The following is a 14,978-nucleotide window of genomic DNA, read 5'->3' as shown; positions in this document are numbered from 1 at the left end:
TGTTCTCCCCCTGTTTTCGACCTTCACATTTCAAAACATTACACATATCTTTATCTATAGCCGATGATCTACTTTTCTGTCGGTCTTTGTCGTCTATTTGATTGTGTTAAATTCCCCCACGCAGTATTGACTTTCGTATTCCTTAGTAGAATACCTTGCTTAAGTATGTCGGTCGTATTTCGCTGACTTGTAAAAAATCGATTGAAATAATACTGTCCTTTACTAAAAGTTGTTTACTGAAAATCAAAATTTTAACATAACTAAATTTCGATTTTAAAAATCTAAATTTTCGTAAAGAACCCCCCCCCCCATAAGATATCCAATTAAGAACCCCATCGATGATAATCAGCATTAAGTGTATATTTTGACAAAACGTAAGTGAAAGAGTCCATGTCAATACTCACTAAAACCTATATTGCCAGCTACCGTCAATTTTGAAGATAACGAACTCGATAAGTGAGGTAAAAAACACTATTAAATGTAACAGGTTATAACTTCTCTTCAGGATTATCTTGTATAATTAACTATTGGAGATCATGGTGCCAACTGGGATTTGTGTAATCTAAGAGATCATGTAGTCTATAGAGTTCATATTTCGTTAATCAGAAACAGGTCGCTTACCAGAAACCTTTATGTGCTAACTATGAATAATGTCACAGATTTTTACTTCACAAACACCTAGCAACATTGGGGACCTTGCCCTTTACTTTTTTAAAGTTCACTTTTCTTATATTTACTATGGACAGGCAAACGTATTAGCCAGTGGCCACCTCCATTATTGCCTGGCCCCTTCAATTAAAACAAAACGGTTGTGTGCCTATTTCTTTACGTGTTTTATAAGTGGTTAGATGGTTTCAATAAGGAGCGTTTTCTCGATCTGTCCATTTGATAGTATATATTTGTACTTGCGTTTGGTCTGGTCGTATTAATCTCTCTCTCTCTCTCTCTCTCTCTCTCTCTCTCTCTCTCTCTCTCCCTCTCTCTCTCTCTCTTCATGTCAAAAACCTTTGTTGCTTTGGTCACTTTAAACATTTTTTTTACATTTTAAGTCATAGACAAAACTCAAAAAGGTCGAGTTTGATATTCACTTTTTTTAAAGGTTCAACCAGTTGTAAAGAAAACTATAATTAATATTAACATTGAATCCATTCTGGTCCAAATTTCTGTATCGTTTTATTCAAATTCTCGTGAAGAGCACTAGCATTTTGTGTCCAAGGCATGAAATAAATTGTCTGCAAGCCACAGCCTTTGTAACATCTCCTCGATTTCAGTTGAATGATCTTTACCCTACATTTTAACCTTTCACTATACAGGATAAGTTATCTAAACAATATAAACAAATGATTGTTTACTCTAGAAAGTCAACAGTTATACTGAATATTAATCCAAAGAGACAATCAAAAGAAATGCAAGTTTAGATAGCTTCAGAACTGTAACGTTTTAGTGAAATATGATACCCTAATCAAATTTTCTTAATTCTGCTGTTTTGACTTTGAAAACGTTTCTATTCAAAGCGGATCTCATGCAAATCTTTTTTGTTTCGTTCTTAAAACTTTCCAATTTTGGTAGGGAGGCAAACCGCTTTGATAATTCATTTCTTTTCAGAAAGAGTCAGAAATTACTGATCCAGTAATCTGTACGCAAAACGTATTTAAAGTTAAGAGTTTAGTTCTTTTATTCTCTATCATAATGTACATGAATTTACTGTATTTTAAACTCTGCGTCACATCCATGACGCATGAAAGACAGAGAATAGTACATTACACATTGCTTTAAAAGTATACATTAAGCTAGTAACGAAAGAATTAAGGTCCGAACGCATACTGAATATTGACACCCCATTCCATATATATAAGATAACGGGTGTTATCAGTTTCATTTAATTCTGTTTTGGTCGCCACAATGTACCAAATGGAGGGAACACGGTCTTTTAAATTTGTTCTGAAATCGATAGTTTTCTTAACAATTTTCGGGTTTGCTTCTGGAAATAACTTGCGTTACCATGAGTATATTATCAATCCTCTCGGAAATTTACAGAAGAAACTAGAGGCTCAAAGGGCTATTCAGCCTTTCCTTAATTCAAAGCCGTTTCTGGAATGGACGAATCAGCTGAGTAAACAATCGCTTCTCAAACGAGCTAATCAGGTGGATCTACGAAAATTCAACGATACATCTCCTGTGACAGATTCCAACCCAATCAGCACCTTTCTACAGAACATTTTAGGACAACTTAACAATAATACAACCAGGAACAATACTTCATCGAGTGGCATTGGAGATGCCTTCCAAAATCTGGTCAACGGTTTTCTTGGTTCTTTTTCGGCCGGTGGTGACCAGGCGAAAGCAAGCAATGGATCCCAAAATGGCTCTCCAGCAAGTTCATTTGGAAATTTTTTGCAAAATATCACACAAAACACGAATGGTATTGGCAACTTGATCACTTCAATGTTAGGTGCAAGTGGTGGAAAAGGAGGCACAACTTCTGGGATGAACTTGGGGAACATTCTACAGTTACTGAGCGGCGGTAATGTCGATCCGAGTACCATTGGTAACATACTGATGTCTTTCCTAAACGGAGCAGTGCAGGGAACGAACGCATCCACAGCCTGTCAGGGGGACTTCATTAAAGTGATAAAAGGTCTACAAAACATGGAGGCTTGGGCTCTGAAATGTAAGAGAGAGAGAGAGAGAGAGAGAGAGAGAGAGAGAGAGAGAGACACAGACAGACAGACAGACAGACAGACAGACAGACAGACAGAGCAGTTGTTGATAAATTGCTTCAAACAATTACCGTGTATTGTTAAATGTCATGATTCTTTTCCTTTTCGACATTAAGTCCTGGATGCATCCGCTAAGATCCCCACTGATCTCCTGAACTTGAATTTGAACTGGTACGGCTCTTACGACGAGTGTTACAGCGACAGCACATTCCTTGAGTCGTTTGGGATTCTCCATAACACCCAGACCCCCGTTAAAGGACAGTATTGTAACACAAACCTGAATCTACCGCTTCCACCGGAAGTTAAAGGGGTAAATGTCACTGTCCAGTTCTTAATTCACCGAGACAAATTGGATCATGAAATTGTATGCCATGTTACTTTTGATACATGTGTTTCATACCTTATACAATTGAAGGATTTTTTGCTAGGTACTTAAAATGGCAATATGCCATGTAATTATGACAAAAGGGTTACTACAATTAGAAATTAGCATATCCTTTTCGGTGCATGTTGCAGATTTTGACGGTGGCATTTCAAAACTCTGGTTTTATCAAGGCCGGCATCTGCTTTCCCAAGTCATGTAGCACTGACGATCTGCTTCAAATTGTAAACGCTTGTAAGTATGCTGTAAATGCTTTCATCGAATTACTATAAATTTTAATAATAACTATAAGCCGACTATGACGTGAACATAAATTTACTTTCATACAATCAATAATAACACATAATATATGAAACAATGGAACTAATTAAACCTTTCATAATTTGTTTTTAGTTAAGAATAATTCAAATCAGACTGAAAGATATTCACATGCGTTTGTTTGTAATTTAACGTTATTCTGGATAGAATAAGAACAATTCCAACATGAGGAATATTTTTTAAGATCATAGCAACACGGCTCATTAAATTGTAATCGATGACAACACGATAAATTTTTCCTATACAGTTCTCTATAATATACCGTTGGGGGACAACAAGGTGACGGCATGGCCCATCACGTGTCCGGTGCCTGCCGAGGAGGACACACTGGAAACCGACACAATAGTAGTCGTGTGAGTAGCACTGTAGATCACGTGCATCATTCGACAGTTGTGTGAAACCCTAGTCGTTTTCTGGTCGTTTAAGAAAATTTAGGATTGCTTAATTGTGGGTATTTATGATTACTTTTGCAAAGGGACAACGATTTAATCAAACATGACAACATCTATTTTGATTGTAAAAGTTCATGCACGATATAGTTTATTAAAAATCTGCCCGATAATCCAGTATTTACTGTAATTTCTCAGTTTTTTTCCTTTACCGCAGGATAATCTTAGCTATTTTTCTTGTAATCATCTTGGAGGGAACATTGTATGACGTCGTCATCACAATCAGATCAGAAAGAAATAAAGAAAATGAAAAGCCGACAGAAAATGGAGAAGTGGCAGAAAATGGAAAACCGATAGAGAATGGAAACAGTTTTCCAGAAAACAGCTATAAATTGAGAGCTGAGAACGGCAACGTCCAGCATATCGAACCCGAGAAAAAACATTTACAAAAACCGGGTAATGCAAGCTTACGAAATTGTAGATTCTAAATGATATAAAACGTTTTCTGTGGAGCTCACTATTAATCTTAAAACACAATGCATTATATGAAGCAACAGTGCATCATTTGCAGTTTATAGGTCAAAGATTTAGAAATTGGAACACATAGTAGGTTGTATAGAAACCATAAAGAATTTAAGGACTTAAAATCTATCATAATTAATTATATAATAAATAAAAATTTATATCTCATGTGTATATACATGTGAATAAACGTATAGCATTCTATTCACATACCAAGGTAAGGAAATTTTATTGCAGATGCCATTTGTAACCTGCGCAATTCCAAAGAAGTAGCCATTATCTAAATGGAGATAAAAATGTACCGAGCTTCTTAAGTTCTTGTAATGTTCTAAACATCAGTCTAATGACAAATAAACATAAAACTTGCCATCTTTATGTACAATGTAGTTTTAAATTTTAATGACACAGAGGTATCATGTAATACCGGTATATGTATGAATATGAAACCCAACAAACAAGTTAAAGTAACGCTGACTCGGGACTGATAATTTTGTTGATTTATCTTAAAACTATTACAACCATAAGTTTACCCAAAGCTTGTTGAATTGTCCATTTATTTTTTTTCTTACGCGCATGTTCGTACAATAGTGAAACAATCAATTAAGTAAAACATTAATGAGATGAATAAACCTCATCCCCAAAACAAGAAACTGTAAAGTATAAACATGTATCTAAAGAATGTTCACTAAAGTTCATTTAGCTGTTTTTATAATAACTTTACGCACTCTTGTTTTACATTGCAGGTATCTTTGGTCGACTGGTTCTGTGTTTCAGTGCCTATACCAACGGTAAGAAGATACTGGGTACTTCTCAGCCCAAGGGCAGTCTGACGGCCGTCAACGGGATCCGATTCCTCAGCATGAGCTGGGTCATTTTGGGGCACACCCTCGCTTTCGTCTTGGGATCTACGTGTAAGTTGTTATTATCGTTTTCGTACAATGTTAATTTTGTTGTCATTCCTGATTGTAGCGTTGTTGTCATTGCTTTCGTTTTTGTCGTCGTTATTCTTATTGTTATCGATGCAGTTTGACTGGTCGTTGTTGTTGTTGTTGTATTTTCAAGTTGTCTTGTCGTTGTTGTTATTACTATTTATTTCATAGTCACACCTTTACTTTCATCTGAGGAAATGAGCGTAAGTTGTTGTCGACGTTGTTCTTTTTGTTGTCATTTCAGATTGTCGTTTCTTGATTACAAAATGTCCGGCGTCCAATTGTCTGTCTGTTTTTAAAATTTTGCAACTTTACTTCTTCTCTAAAACCACTTTATTGTCCAAAGAACTATATATGATATGAGTTGAATTTTGCCCCCATAATTCGCCATTTTTAAAGTGTTTCGGGAATATTAAAATGTTATGTTATTTTTTAGAGGAGTTGATATAAAATATATTTTTCACCTATTTATTTGATTTATTTGCACTCACTTGCAGTATGTAACGTCAGAAGTGACGCTATTTCTATAATTCAATCAAAATCATTCAAAAATTGACATTTTTCTTACCTTTAAACGAATGGGAAATATAGAGCGCATGCTTGAACAAGGAAACATTTTTTGTCAGTTATTAGTCTTGGCTAGTTACATCTCTGATTAAAATATGTTGTTTGTTCAAGCGTGTGCTCTATGTTTTTTGAAAGAAAAACTGCTTGAAAACAAGCTGTTTTATGCTAAAAATGCAAAAATGGCGGGAAAAGACTGTATTCATGATATCATATTTCTAAATTGTGGGCACTTGAATCAAAATGAACATAATGTATAAACATCACATATATATCTGTACAAAGAAAACAAAGATTTACAGTAAAATGATGTTCATTTTAGGGGGCCATTTTAGGCCCTTATCATATATAGTCCTTTTGAATAGAAATTTTACTCCAGCAGAAACTGGGAAAAAAATTGTGCTTTATGTTTAATTATGTATATGCAGCCCTCCCCCCCCCCCCCCCCCCCCCTTGATCTAATTTCTTGTGCCGAAAAAAGTGTGTACTATTCATAAGACTTTACAGTAGCTTGGTACATAGCATACTTAAAGGAAGGGAATTTAAAACTGTTATCACAAGAGACACACATACATGTACCTTCACGGTCTATTGCGTACCATAGTCTTAGATGAACCTGTATGGTAGTTTCGTGTCTGCCTTTTAAGGGGGTGCACGGCCATCTTGTACACATGTGGACCACAATGTAAACATTTCATGAACTAAAATGTTTGTACCAAAAACATGCCAAAACTGTTTGCAAAATATAACAAAGCAATAAATATGAGGTTTTACATGTTGTTTTTCATGCATATTGCGCGACCAGTACATAATAATGCCTTTTTCATTACTTAGAACCTCTTTTGAACTGCCCAGTTGCAGACTTATCATTAAAATTTTAAAAATCTGAAAAAATGAAAGGGGCTCATTGGTGACCACTCCAGAGTCATTTGGTGAGAATAAAGGTTGAATCTTGCACATTTATGTTGTGGCTTGTCTCAAATTGATGTACCCTAATTTTATCAGTCGGCATTGGATCTATTTTTTGAACAAGAAAAACTCCGATGTCTATGGAGGGACATTGACGTTACATTTTAATAATAATAGTACTGAGGCCCCAAACAGGGTTCAAAGTTTAACATAGGATATACTAGTATTGGGAAAATGTTTAAAAATCTTCTCAAAAACAACCATGCTACAATTATAAATAAAATTATCATGCAGGTATCCTCAGAATGTAGACCCATGGTTCAATTCTGGGGTCCAGAGATAGTTTCGAAGTTTTATATTTTGGGTAATGTTCAAAATTCTTCTCAAGAACTACATTACTGCAATTTTTGAGTTCAAAAATACTATGCAAGCATCCTTAGAGAGTGTAGATTTTTTTATTGTAAAAACTGTGAATGACCCTTGGACTTAAACTGGGTCCCAAGAGGGGTTCAATGTTTTACATAGGATAATAAAGGTTTGAAAATCTTTTTCTTGGGAACTGCAATGCTACAATTTTAATATAACTTTGTAAGCATCCACAGAGAGTGAAGATTTTAAATTGTACAAACCATGGGCTCATGACCCTGATACTGGGCCCCAAGGTGGGGTTAATGATCAATATAGAAATGCATGTAAATAGGGAAATGTTTAAACATGTTAATAAGAACTAGATTGCTACAATATATTGCTTCAATATATGAGATTAAAATGCAAGCATCGTCAGATTTTGTTGATTTTAAATTGTATCAACCAAGACCCCTGAACAATACATGGACCCGAACTAATATCGGGGCTCCAAAAGAGGTTAAACGTTAGACAAAGTAATAAATACGAAAATGTTTAGAGCAAATTTTGGAAGAGATACAATGCTACATTTTGTGATATTAGTGTGTAAATATTTTCATGTCCTCGTATCCTCATAACATGGGGAGGGTGACCTTCTTTTATTGTATTTATGATAAGTTTTAGTTCTTTTTCAAATTTTGTTATCTTAAATATGGTGATCCTAGGGTATTAAAATTGATCGTTTGATGCATTTTTTTAGGTCGCAAGGCTTCGTTTTTGAACTGTATAAACGTATTATCAAATCTTGAAATATATTAGTTTTTTTTTATTTTTACAACATTTAAAAACATTCATAATTCAAAAATTTCGAAAGAGATACAAGAACAGTTGTTCAGGTTAGCGATGTGGCCCATGAGTCTCTCTATTGTCTACGTTGTTGTTCCCATTTGTTTTCGTTTTTATTGTTGCTGTCGTTTTTGTTGAAGTTTGTCTTGTTAATGGTTGTTATAATGTTTATTTATTTAAAATTGTTTGCTATTGTATTTGTATTGTTGTTGTGTCTTTGTTGTTCCTTTGTTTGTTGATGTTGTTATCTTCTTTTTGATGATGTTGTTTTTGTTGTTGATACAGTTGTTTATCAGATATAATAGAACTTCTTTACACACATATTCGAACAAAAGAAAATTAGTTAATGAGGTTAATGTTCAACACGAACCTCACTATGAGTGTAAAGTCTTTAACCAATGAACATTTTGTATACTTTTAGCCAACATGCTCCAATATTACAACAAGTTTGTCAACCGTGCAGCCTCTGAAGCTATCGTCAATGCTCTTTTTTCAGTGGATACTTTCTTCGTTCTGAGGTTGGTAACTTCACATTAATCATGAAATGTCATTGCTATGGATTAAACAATATTTTTGAATTCGTGTTTCCTTGTTCGTACTTTTAAGACATTGGCAACCTTCACACAGTAATGGGTATTTCTGATTCAAAGACACTAAAAACAAAGCTGAATTATTAAATAAAAAATGAAAAAGAGAAATAACGTCATCTGCTCTTTGGCAGCTTAAAAGCATTAACTGGAAAGCTATAATAATTTCTTATTATTTGTTTTTGTTTTGCAGTGGTCTGCTGACGTCGTATCTGCTGTTGAAACAAATGAAAAAAACAAAGGGAAGGATCAACTGGGGTTTATATTATTTCCATCGCTACTGGAGGTAATAAAAACCCTTTTACTGTTAATGAAAAGATCAAAGGTTAAACTCGTTTAACTCTATCTCTCTATTAGAACTACACAGTCATCTTACTATAATTGAGAGTTTTCTCCCTTCTGCAGACTGACCCCAGTGTACATGATTGTCATAGGAATGTACGTTACTATTTACCCCCACTTGATCTTTGGACCCAACAAAGGAAAACCCGACGAGATCTGCAGGGAATCATGGTGGAAAAATCTTCTCTACATTGACAATTTTTTTGGATATAAAGACCTGGTGAATATATATATATATATATATATATATATATATATATATATATATATATATATATATATATATATATATATAATGCCAAATGTCTATAAATATATTTTTACTTATGTAATATGTTGTTCATAATGCCACAAGATTATTGTATATTGAACAAATAAAGAATTACTCTTGTATATATATTCATTGAATTTGAACATGATACTGAACATGAACCTGTTTATATGTTAGAGAGTGTTTTATATTTGAAACATTTGCAAAAATTCTTTATTAGCTTTACTTTTTTAAAACAAAGTAATGGTAATGGTAATGCATTACTTTACTCATGTAATGGTAATGTTATGCATTACTTCAAGAAAATCAAGTAATGGTAATGGTAATTTAATGCCCAAATGCATGAAGTAATGGTAATGTAATGCATTACTTTACAATGTAATTCGCCCCAACCCTGATATATATATACATATATATATATATATATATATATATATATATATATATATATATATATATATATATATGAGACAAGAAGATGAGCTCAATATACGCGCTTGTGTACATATTAAACATAAGTGTTATGCGGTCTTTACTAAATAACTCCCTTGAGCTCATCTTCTTGTGTTATATATATATATATATATATATATATATATATATATATATATATATATATATATATATATATATATTTATATATATATATATATATATATTTATTTATTTTTGACAAGAAGATGAACTCAATATACGCGCTTGTGTACATATTTAACATAAGTGTTATGCGGTCTTTACTAAATAACTCCCTTCTGTCTTCATTTACAGTGCCTTGGCTGGTCATGGTACCTAAACAATGACATGCAGTTCTACATCTTAAGCCCACTTCTTATTGTACCATTTTTCTTGTTAGTACCATTTCCATTTGATCTACTATTAGAATAATTACAAATTTAGTGAAGTAATACCTGAAAAATATTTCAGTTTTTGTGTATTGAAAACAAGCTCCATACACTTCTTTTAGCAACCAGATCGTTGGGATTATAGTCAGCGTATGTTTCTTGTTGGCTGCGACCATTACTCCAGGAGTGCTTAGTTACGTCAAGAATCTCCCAGCCCACACCATTGGTGGAGGTCCAAAGGACGCTGAGTAAGCCAGAAGTAGTATGCACATGTAGTAGTATTTCTGTGTCTCATAGTAGTAGCATCACTGAGGTCGGAGACTTCCGAATTACAAGAACTTTATTAACTTTAACAATTCATTAAAAACCGCTGCATGTATAGAAACGGATGGTCAATTACGTTAATGGCGCCAAAACCCTAGTTAGTTTTCGAGTGCCTTAAACGATTTCATAATAGGCATATCAACAAAGAGGTGTGTTATATCATGTAACCATATGAATACTTTAAAATACTTTTCCAGCCGAGCTGCTTATTTTGAGGATTATTACATTGTTCCTTATTGTCGAATGGGACCGTACATCTGTGGAGTGATCACCGGCTACATACTGTACAAGACGAAATGCAAATGCCGTATGAATATTGTGAGTAAACGTTAATCACGTTACTTACTAACCGTAGGCAAGCTCATCAACTGAACTTTTCTCGTTTATTGATATTTTCAGTTTCATTTTTCCGTACATGACATGATTTGATTGCTATTACAGTATCAAATAATTTTCCATATACGAGCCAATTATCTAAGAAAATGCCAAAAAACATTACAGTAATTCATATTTAGACTCTATTTAAACCGATGCTGAAGTCTTAATACAATTATCCCCGCCTTGACGTAAAAGGCGAGTTTTGATATAATGTGAAATAACACGATACTCTTTTTATGTCGTTTGTTTTGTAAAAAACATCAGTTTTTTTCATTAAAATATGGCTTAAGTGACCGGGAAAACTACTGCATTGTCTATTATTATACATATACTTAGCATAATCATCTTTTATATTGACACAAAATTTGATATTAAATCGGACCAAGCAGGTTTAACGAAACTGTAAAGAAACCAATCGGATGAGTAAATGAAATATTCATTAGCAAAATTGGGCTTGTTATCATATGTTTAATTCCCTAATTAGGCTTGGGTAATGAAATGGTAATGCATTTCAATGCATTGTGCAGATGTTTTTTATGCCTGTAATGTGCAATGCCACAGATTTAGCATTACAAGTAATGGTAATGTTTTGTACATAACACATACTTTCCAAAATCGAGTGTAATACTGGCATTTTATGGCATTACTTTTCATTACTATGCTTATTTATGCATGTTCATTTTTTTTTTAAATTGTGACGAATTCAACAACTGAAATCAAAAATTACTTGAAATAATTACATAATAATACTTGGGATAAAAATATTTTATCAAAGAAATATAAAACCCATTTTTAAATTGTCAATATTTTTAGCTATAACAGCACAATTAATAACATTTTTAAAAGTGTTGTTAAAAAGAGTTTGAGATCATTTGAAAAATTTACTCCAAATAACAGCATATTCAATTAATATTTACTCTGATGAATGTGTCAACAGCACTCAATTCAATGCCCTCAGGATAATCTTAATATTAAAACAATCTGTGCTAAACACCTCTACCATCTTCTCTTGCCTGTACCTACTTAGATAGAGAACTGACCTTTAAAAGCTAAAATGAATGTGATGTCCAACCATGATTTCTGGAAGCTTAAAAATCAATTCCATTATTATAACCCATTTGAAAATAATCTCTCTCTCTCTCTCTCTCTCTCTCTCTCTCTCTCTCTCTCTCTCTCTCCCTCTCTCTCTCAGGATGCAGCTAAAAGATGAAACCTTTGAAACTTTCATGATCAAAAAGTGCAACAGTTATCTTGTTGAAGTCATTTAATTTGAACCTGATAGTGAACAAGACCTTTAGAGATGTTAAACTATGTTTTATATTTGAAACATTTGCTAATCTCTTAAACTTTACTTTTTTCAAGCTTATTGTCTTTTCACAAAGTAATGGTAATGTATTACTTTACTCAAGTAATTGTAATGTAATGCATTACTTTAAGAAAATTAAGTAATGTAATGGTAAATTAATACCCAAATCCTTGAAGTAATGGTAATGTAATGCATTACATTTTAATGTTATTCGCCCCAAGTCTGTCCCTAACGAATATCTATGTTTTTCTAATAAAATAAATATATAAAGTGAGATAACCTTTGTAGAAAAAGAGTATTGTTAGACTTACATGCATATTTACATTTCAAATAAATCTGCTGGTTTAATAATGTTTAGAATACTTCTCGCCATTTAGTTTGTGAACCTGTTGGGATGGGCTGTTGCCACAGCCATGGCGTGTGGCTGTCTGTATGGTTTACACAATACTTTAAGGCCAGACAACCCTGTCTACCTCTCGAAAGAAGTCACGGCACTATATAATGGAGTCAGTCGCACTGCATGGGGAGCAGCCGTATGCTGGGTCATCTTTGCTTGCTCCACTGGCAATGGCGGTAAACAGCCGCTGTTAATGTTTTCTTCCATATTTTGCTGAATACTATTCACATATATAAATACTGCCTAGATTTTGTAGGGAACAATTAAAATGCTTTTAATGAATGAATCCTGTAATGATTTTAGGGTTCATTAACACTTTGTTATCGTGGAAGGCGTTTGTACCTCTGTCCAGACTGACATACTGTGCCTATTTGGTACATCCTCTGGTTATGTATGTCTATTATTTCAACTGGAACTTCCCTCTGTACATGACCGATCTGGACTTTGTAAGTATCGAGATATGAATGAGTGTGCATATTCAAGGAATAATAAATCATTCGTTAAGTATGATAAGTTGAGAAAATAGGGTGGGGGTAATTTTTGATCATCACCTTATATTAAAAACTGAATCCTTATCATTTATATTTATATGATTTTCGGCAATTGTACGATTAGATATTAGAATAGTCATTAATGAAGTGTATTTGTCTTCAATACATAATCATAGAGTTATCACAGACATACAAAAACGTAGTGTTATCGCAGACAAAGCCACTGAAAATTGTTAATATGTTTTAAAATCTTCACAATGTTCCGTATGGCCCTGTTGCAAATTTTATGATCCTTTCTTGATGAAGAAGAAGAAAAATATACTGTGAGTCGTGTATTTTGATACAATTGACTGTGTTTAATAATTTTTGATAAATATTGAGATAAAAACTGATTTACAAGTGTGCAATAGATTACATCCTTGGTGTGTGTGTGTATATATATATATATATATATATATATATATATATATATATATATATATATATATATATATATATATTCAATTTGTTCTCTGAGTATGAATTCTGATTTTAATATTACTTTTATTACAGGTATACATCTTCCTTGGCAATCTAATGGTGTCTTATGGAATCGCTTTTATTGTTTCGATCGCGTTTGAATCGCCTTTTATGGGTCTTGAGAAAATCATGTTTGGTGGTCTTGGTAAAAAAAAGAAGTGACGTAGAACATACACTGGTTTATGACGTGTTGTATTCCGGTGACTGATATGCATTTTTGATAATCTGTTAGTATTCAACAAAAGTGCATCGAAATGGAGACATAAAGTATTTGAACAAAATATTATTAATAAATGTAATCTCTATAGTCTGACCGCATGCAAATAACATAACTTGTAAAAATATGTGATTGTTTTTAATTTCAAAAACGAAACTTGTATAATTGGGCTACGGACGTCAGAACAAGTAGGATAATTATATTTAAGATGGACAAGATTTCTATCATAATCTAAGCTGTATACATCATTGCCTATTCTTGAAAAGATTGTTAAAAATAGAACTATTTTTAAAAGTTCAAGAAAAGATAAATGAAACGAATAACCCATTCTACCCAAATTAAATCATAGCATTGCAATTATCTAAATAAGAAATATTTTCAATTTATAAATATATCATTTAATATTTACATTTCATATTGTTTTGCATGTTAAGTGTGTGGAAAGCTACTGCAGATGTACATGTATCACAATAATGGTCAAGACCTAGTAAATGAAAGGTGCCTACAGGTTCATGAAATTTAAGATAAAATTCTTTCAATTGATGCTTCATATAAAAAGCTTTGTTCGATAAGGTGTACCGGGGCTAAAGGTTTTAGTAAACACAATGAAAATTCATGTTTTAAACTGTCATTTTCTTTGAAATATGAAGAAATATGAACAAATTTCGGGGTTTTGTCCATTTTGACTAATGAAATATATCTAGAATGGCTACAGTCTCTCCAAAAACAGATTTAAACAAATTCTTGACCTCTTCTTTAAAATGATGTCAAATAGAATATAGGTATCGGAATTACTTTTCCCATGATTTAACAAAGAATGTCAAGAAATTGTTTATGAAATGGTTCTAGCACCAAAAAGACACCCTGGAATCATTTACTAGATCTTGACCATCACACAGAGAGGGTACTAAAATCAAAGTTTTAATCGTGAGGTCACAAACGTTGAATGCCGTTAAGTGCAACGTCACAAGGAAAATAAAAGATCACACTTGGAGCTGATACGCTGGCTATTGCATTCATCTATAAATATTTGCATTTCCATTGTTCTTTCCCACTGTAAGACCATACGGAGGAGCTGCAATTATTTCTCTATAATCGCAATTGCTCTGTCAGTATACTATGACGTCATAAAGGTGTAACGTTATATATACTTTTCCATGACGTTATAGATTTAAACCACTATACGATACATCATGTGTTTTTCTCCAACTCGATTAAAATTGACGTATTTACATGTAATATTAAAACATGTTTTTGATAACATTATAAAGGAATTACTGTTATAACATATCATTGATTCTGTTAACAAATCTATGTGAATTAAAAAGATACATTACAGTCTGAATGTTTACTTTTGATGTAATAGCTAAATGTCAAGGC

At 33.0% G+C, this 14,978-nt stretch overlaps 1 protein-coding gene across 1 annotated transcript; it reads left to right on the top strand.

The window, feature by feature from the left end:
- The first annotated feature begins 1,871 nt into the window (after window positions 1-1,871).
- On the top strand, window positions 1,872-13,764 carry LOC128192876 (nose resistant to fluoxetine protein 6-like). Its single transcript, XM_052865901.1, has 15 exons — window positions 1,872-2,671; window positions 2,837-3,030; window positions 3,237-3,336; window positions 3,668-3,773; window positions 4,027-4,265; window positions 5,075-5,242; window positions 8,346-8,442; window positions 8,705-8,797; window positions 8,917-9,073; window positions 9,893-9,972; window positions 10,089-10,214; window positions 10,488-10,608; window positions 12,352-12,547; window positions 12,675-12,817; window positions 13,415-13,764. Exons 1-15 carry the CDS (start codon window positions 1,903-1,905, stop codon window positions 13,541-13,543), a joined length of 2,718 nt encoding a protein of 905 aa, XP_052721861.1. The 5' UTR covers window positions 1,872-1,902; the 3' UTR covers window positions 13,544-13,764.
- The last annotated feature ends 1,214 nt before the right edge of the window (window positions 13,765-14,978 follow it).

This window comes from Crassostrea angulata, chromosome 7 (genome assembly GCF_025612915.1).
Source record: "Crassostrea angulata isolate pt1a10 chromosome 7, ASM2561291v2, whole genome shotgun sequence".
Lineage (NCBI taxonomy): Eukaryota > Metazoa > Mollusca > Bivalvia > Ostreida > Ostreidae > Magallana > Magallana angulata.
This window is presented reverse-complemented; position numbering and strand designations above follow the sequence as displayed.

Coding starts and splice junctions, on each gene's coding strand:
- LOC128192876 (XM_052865901.1), top strand. CDS start 1,903: ATGTACCAAATGGAGGGAACACGGTCTTTTAAATTTGTTCTGAAATCG. Junction 3,031..3,236: donor TTCCACCGGAAGTTAAAGGG/GTAAATGTCACT, acceptor TGCATGTTGCAG/ATTTTGACGGTGGCATTTCA. Junction 9,074..9,892: donor TTTTTGGATATAAAGACCTG/GTGAATATATAT, acceptor CTTCATTTACAG/TGCCTTGGCTGGTCATGGTA.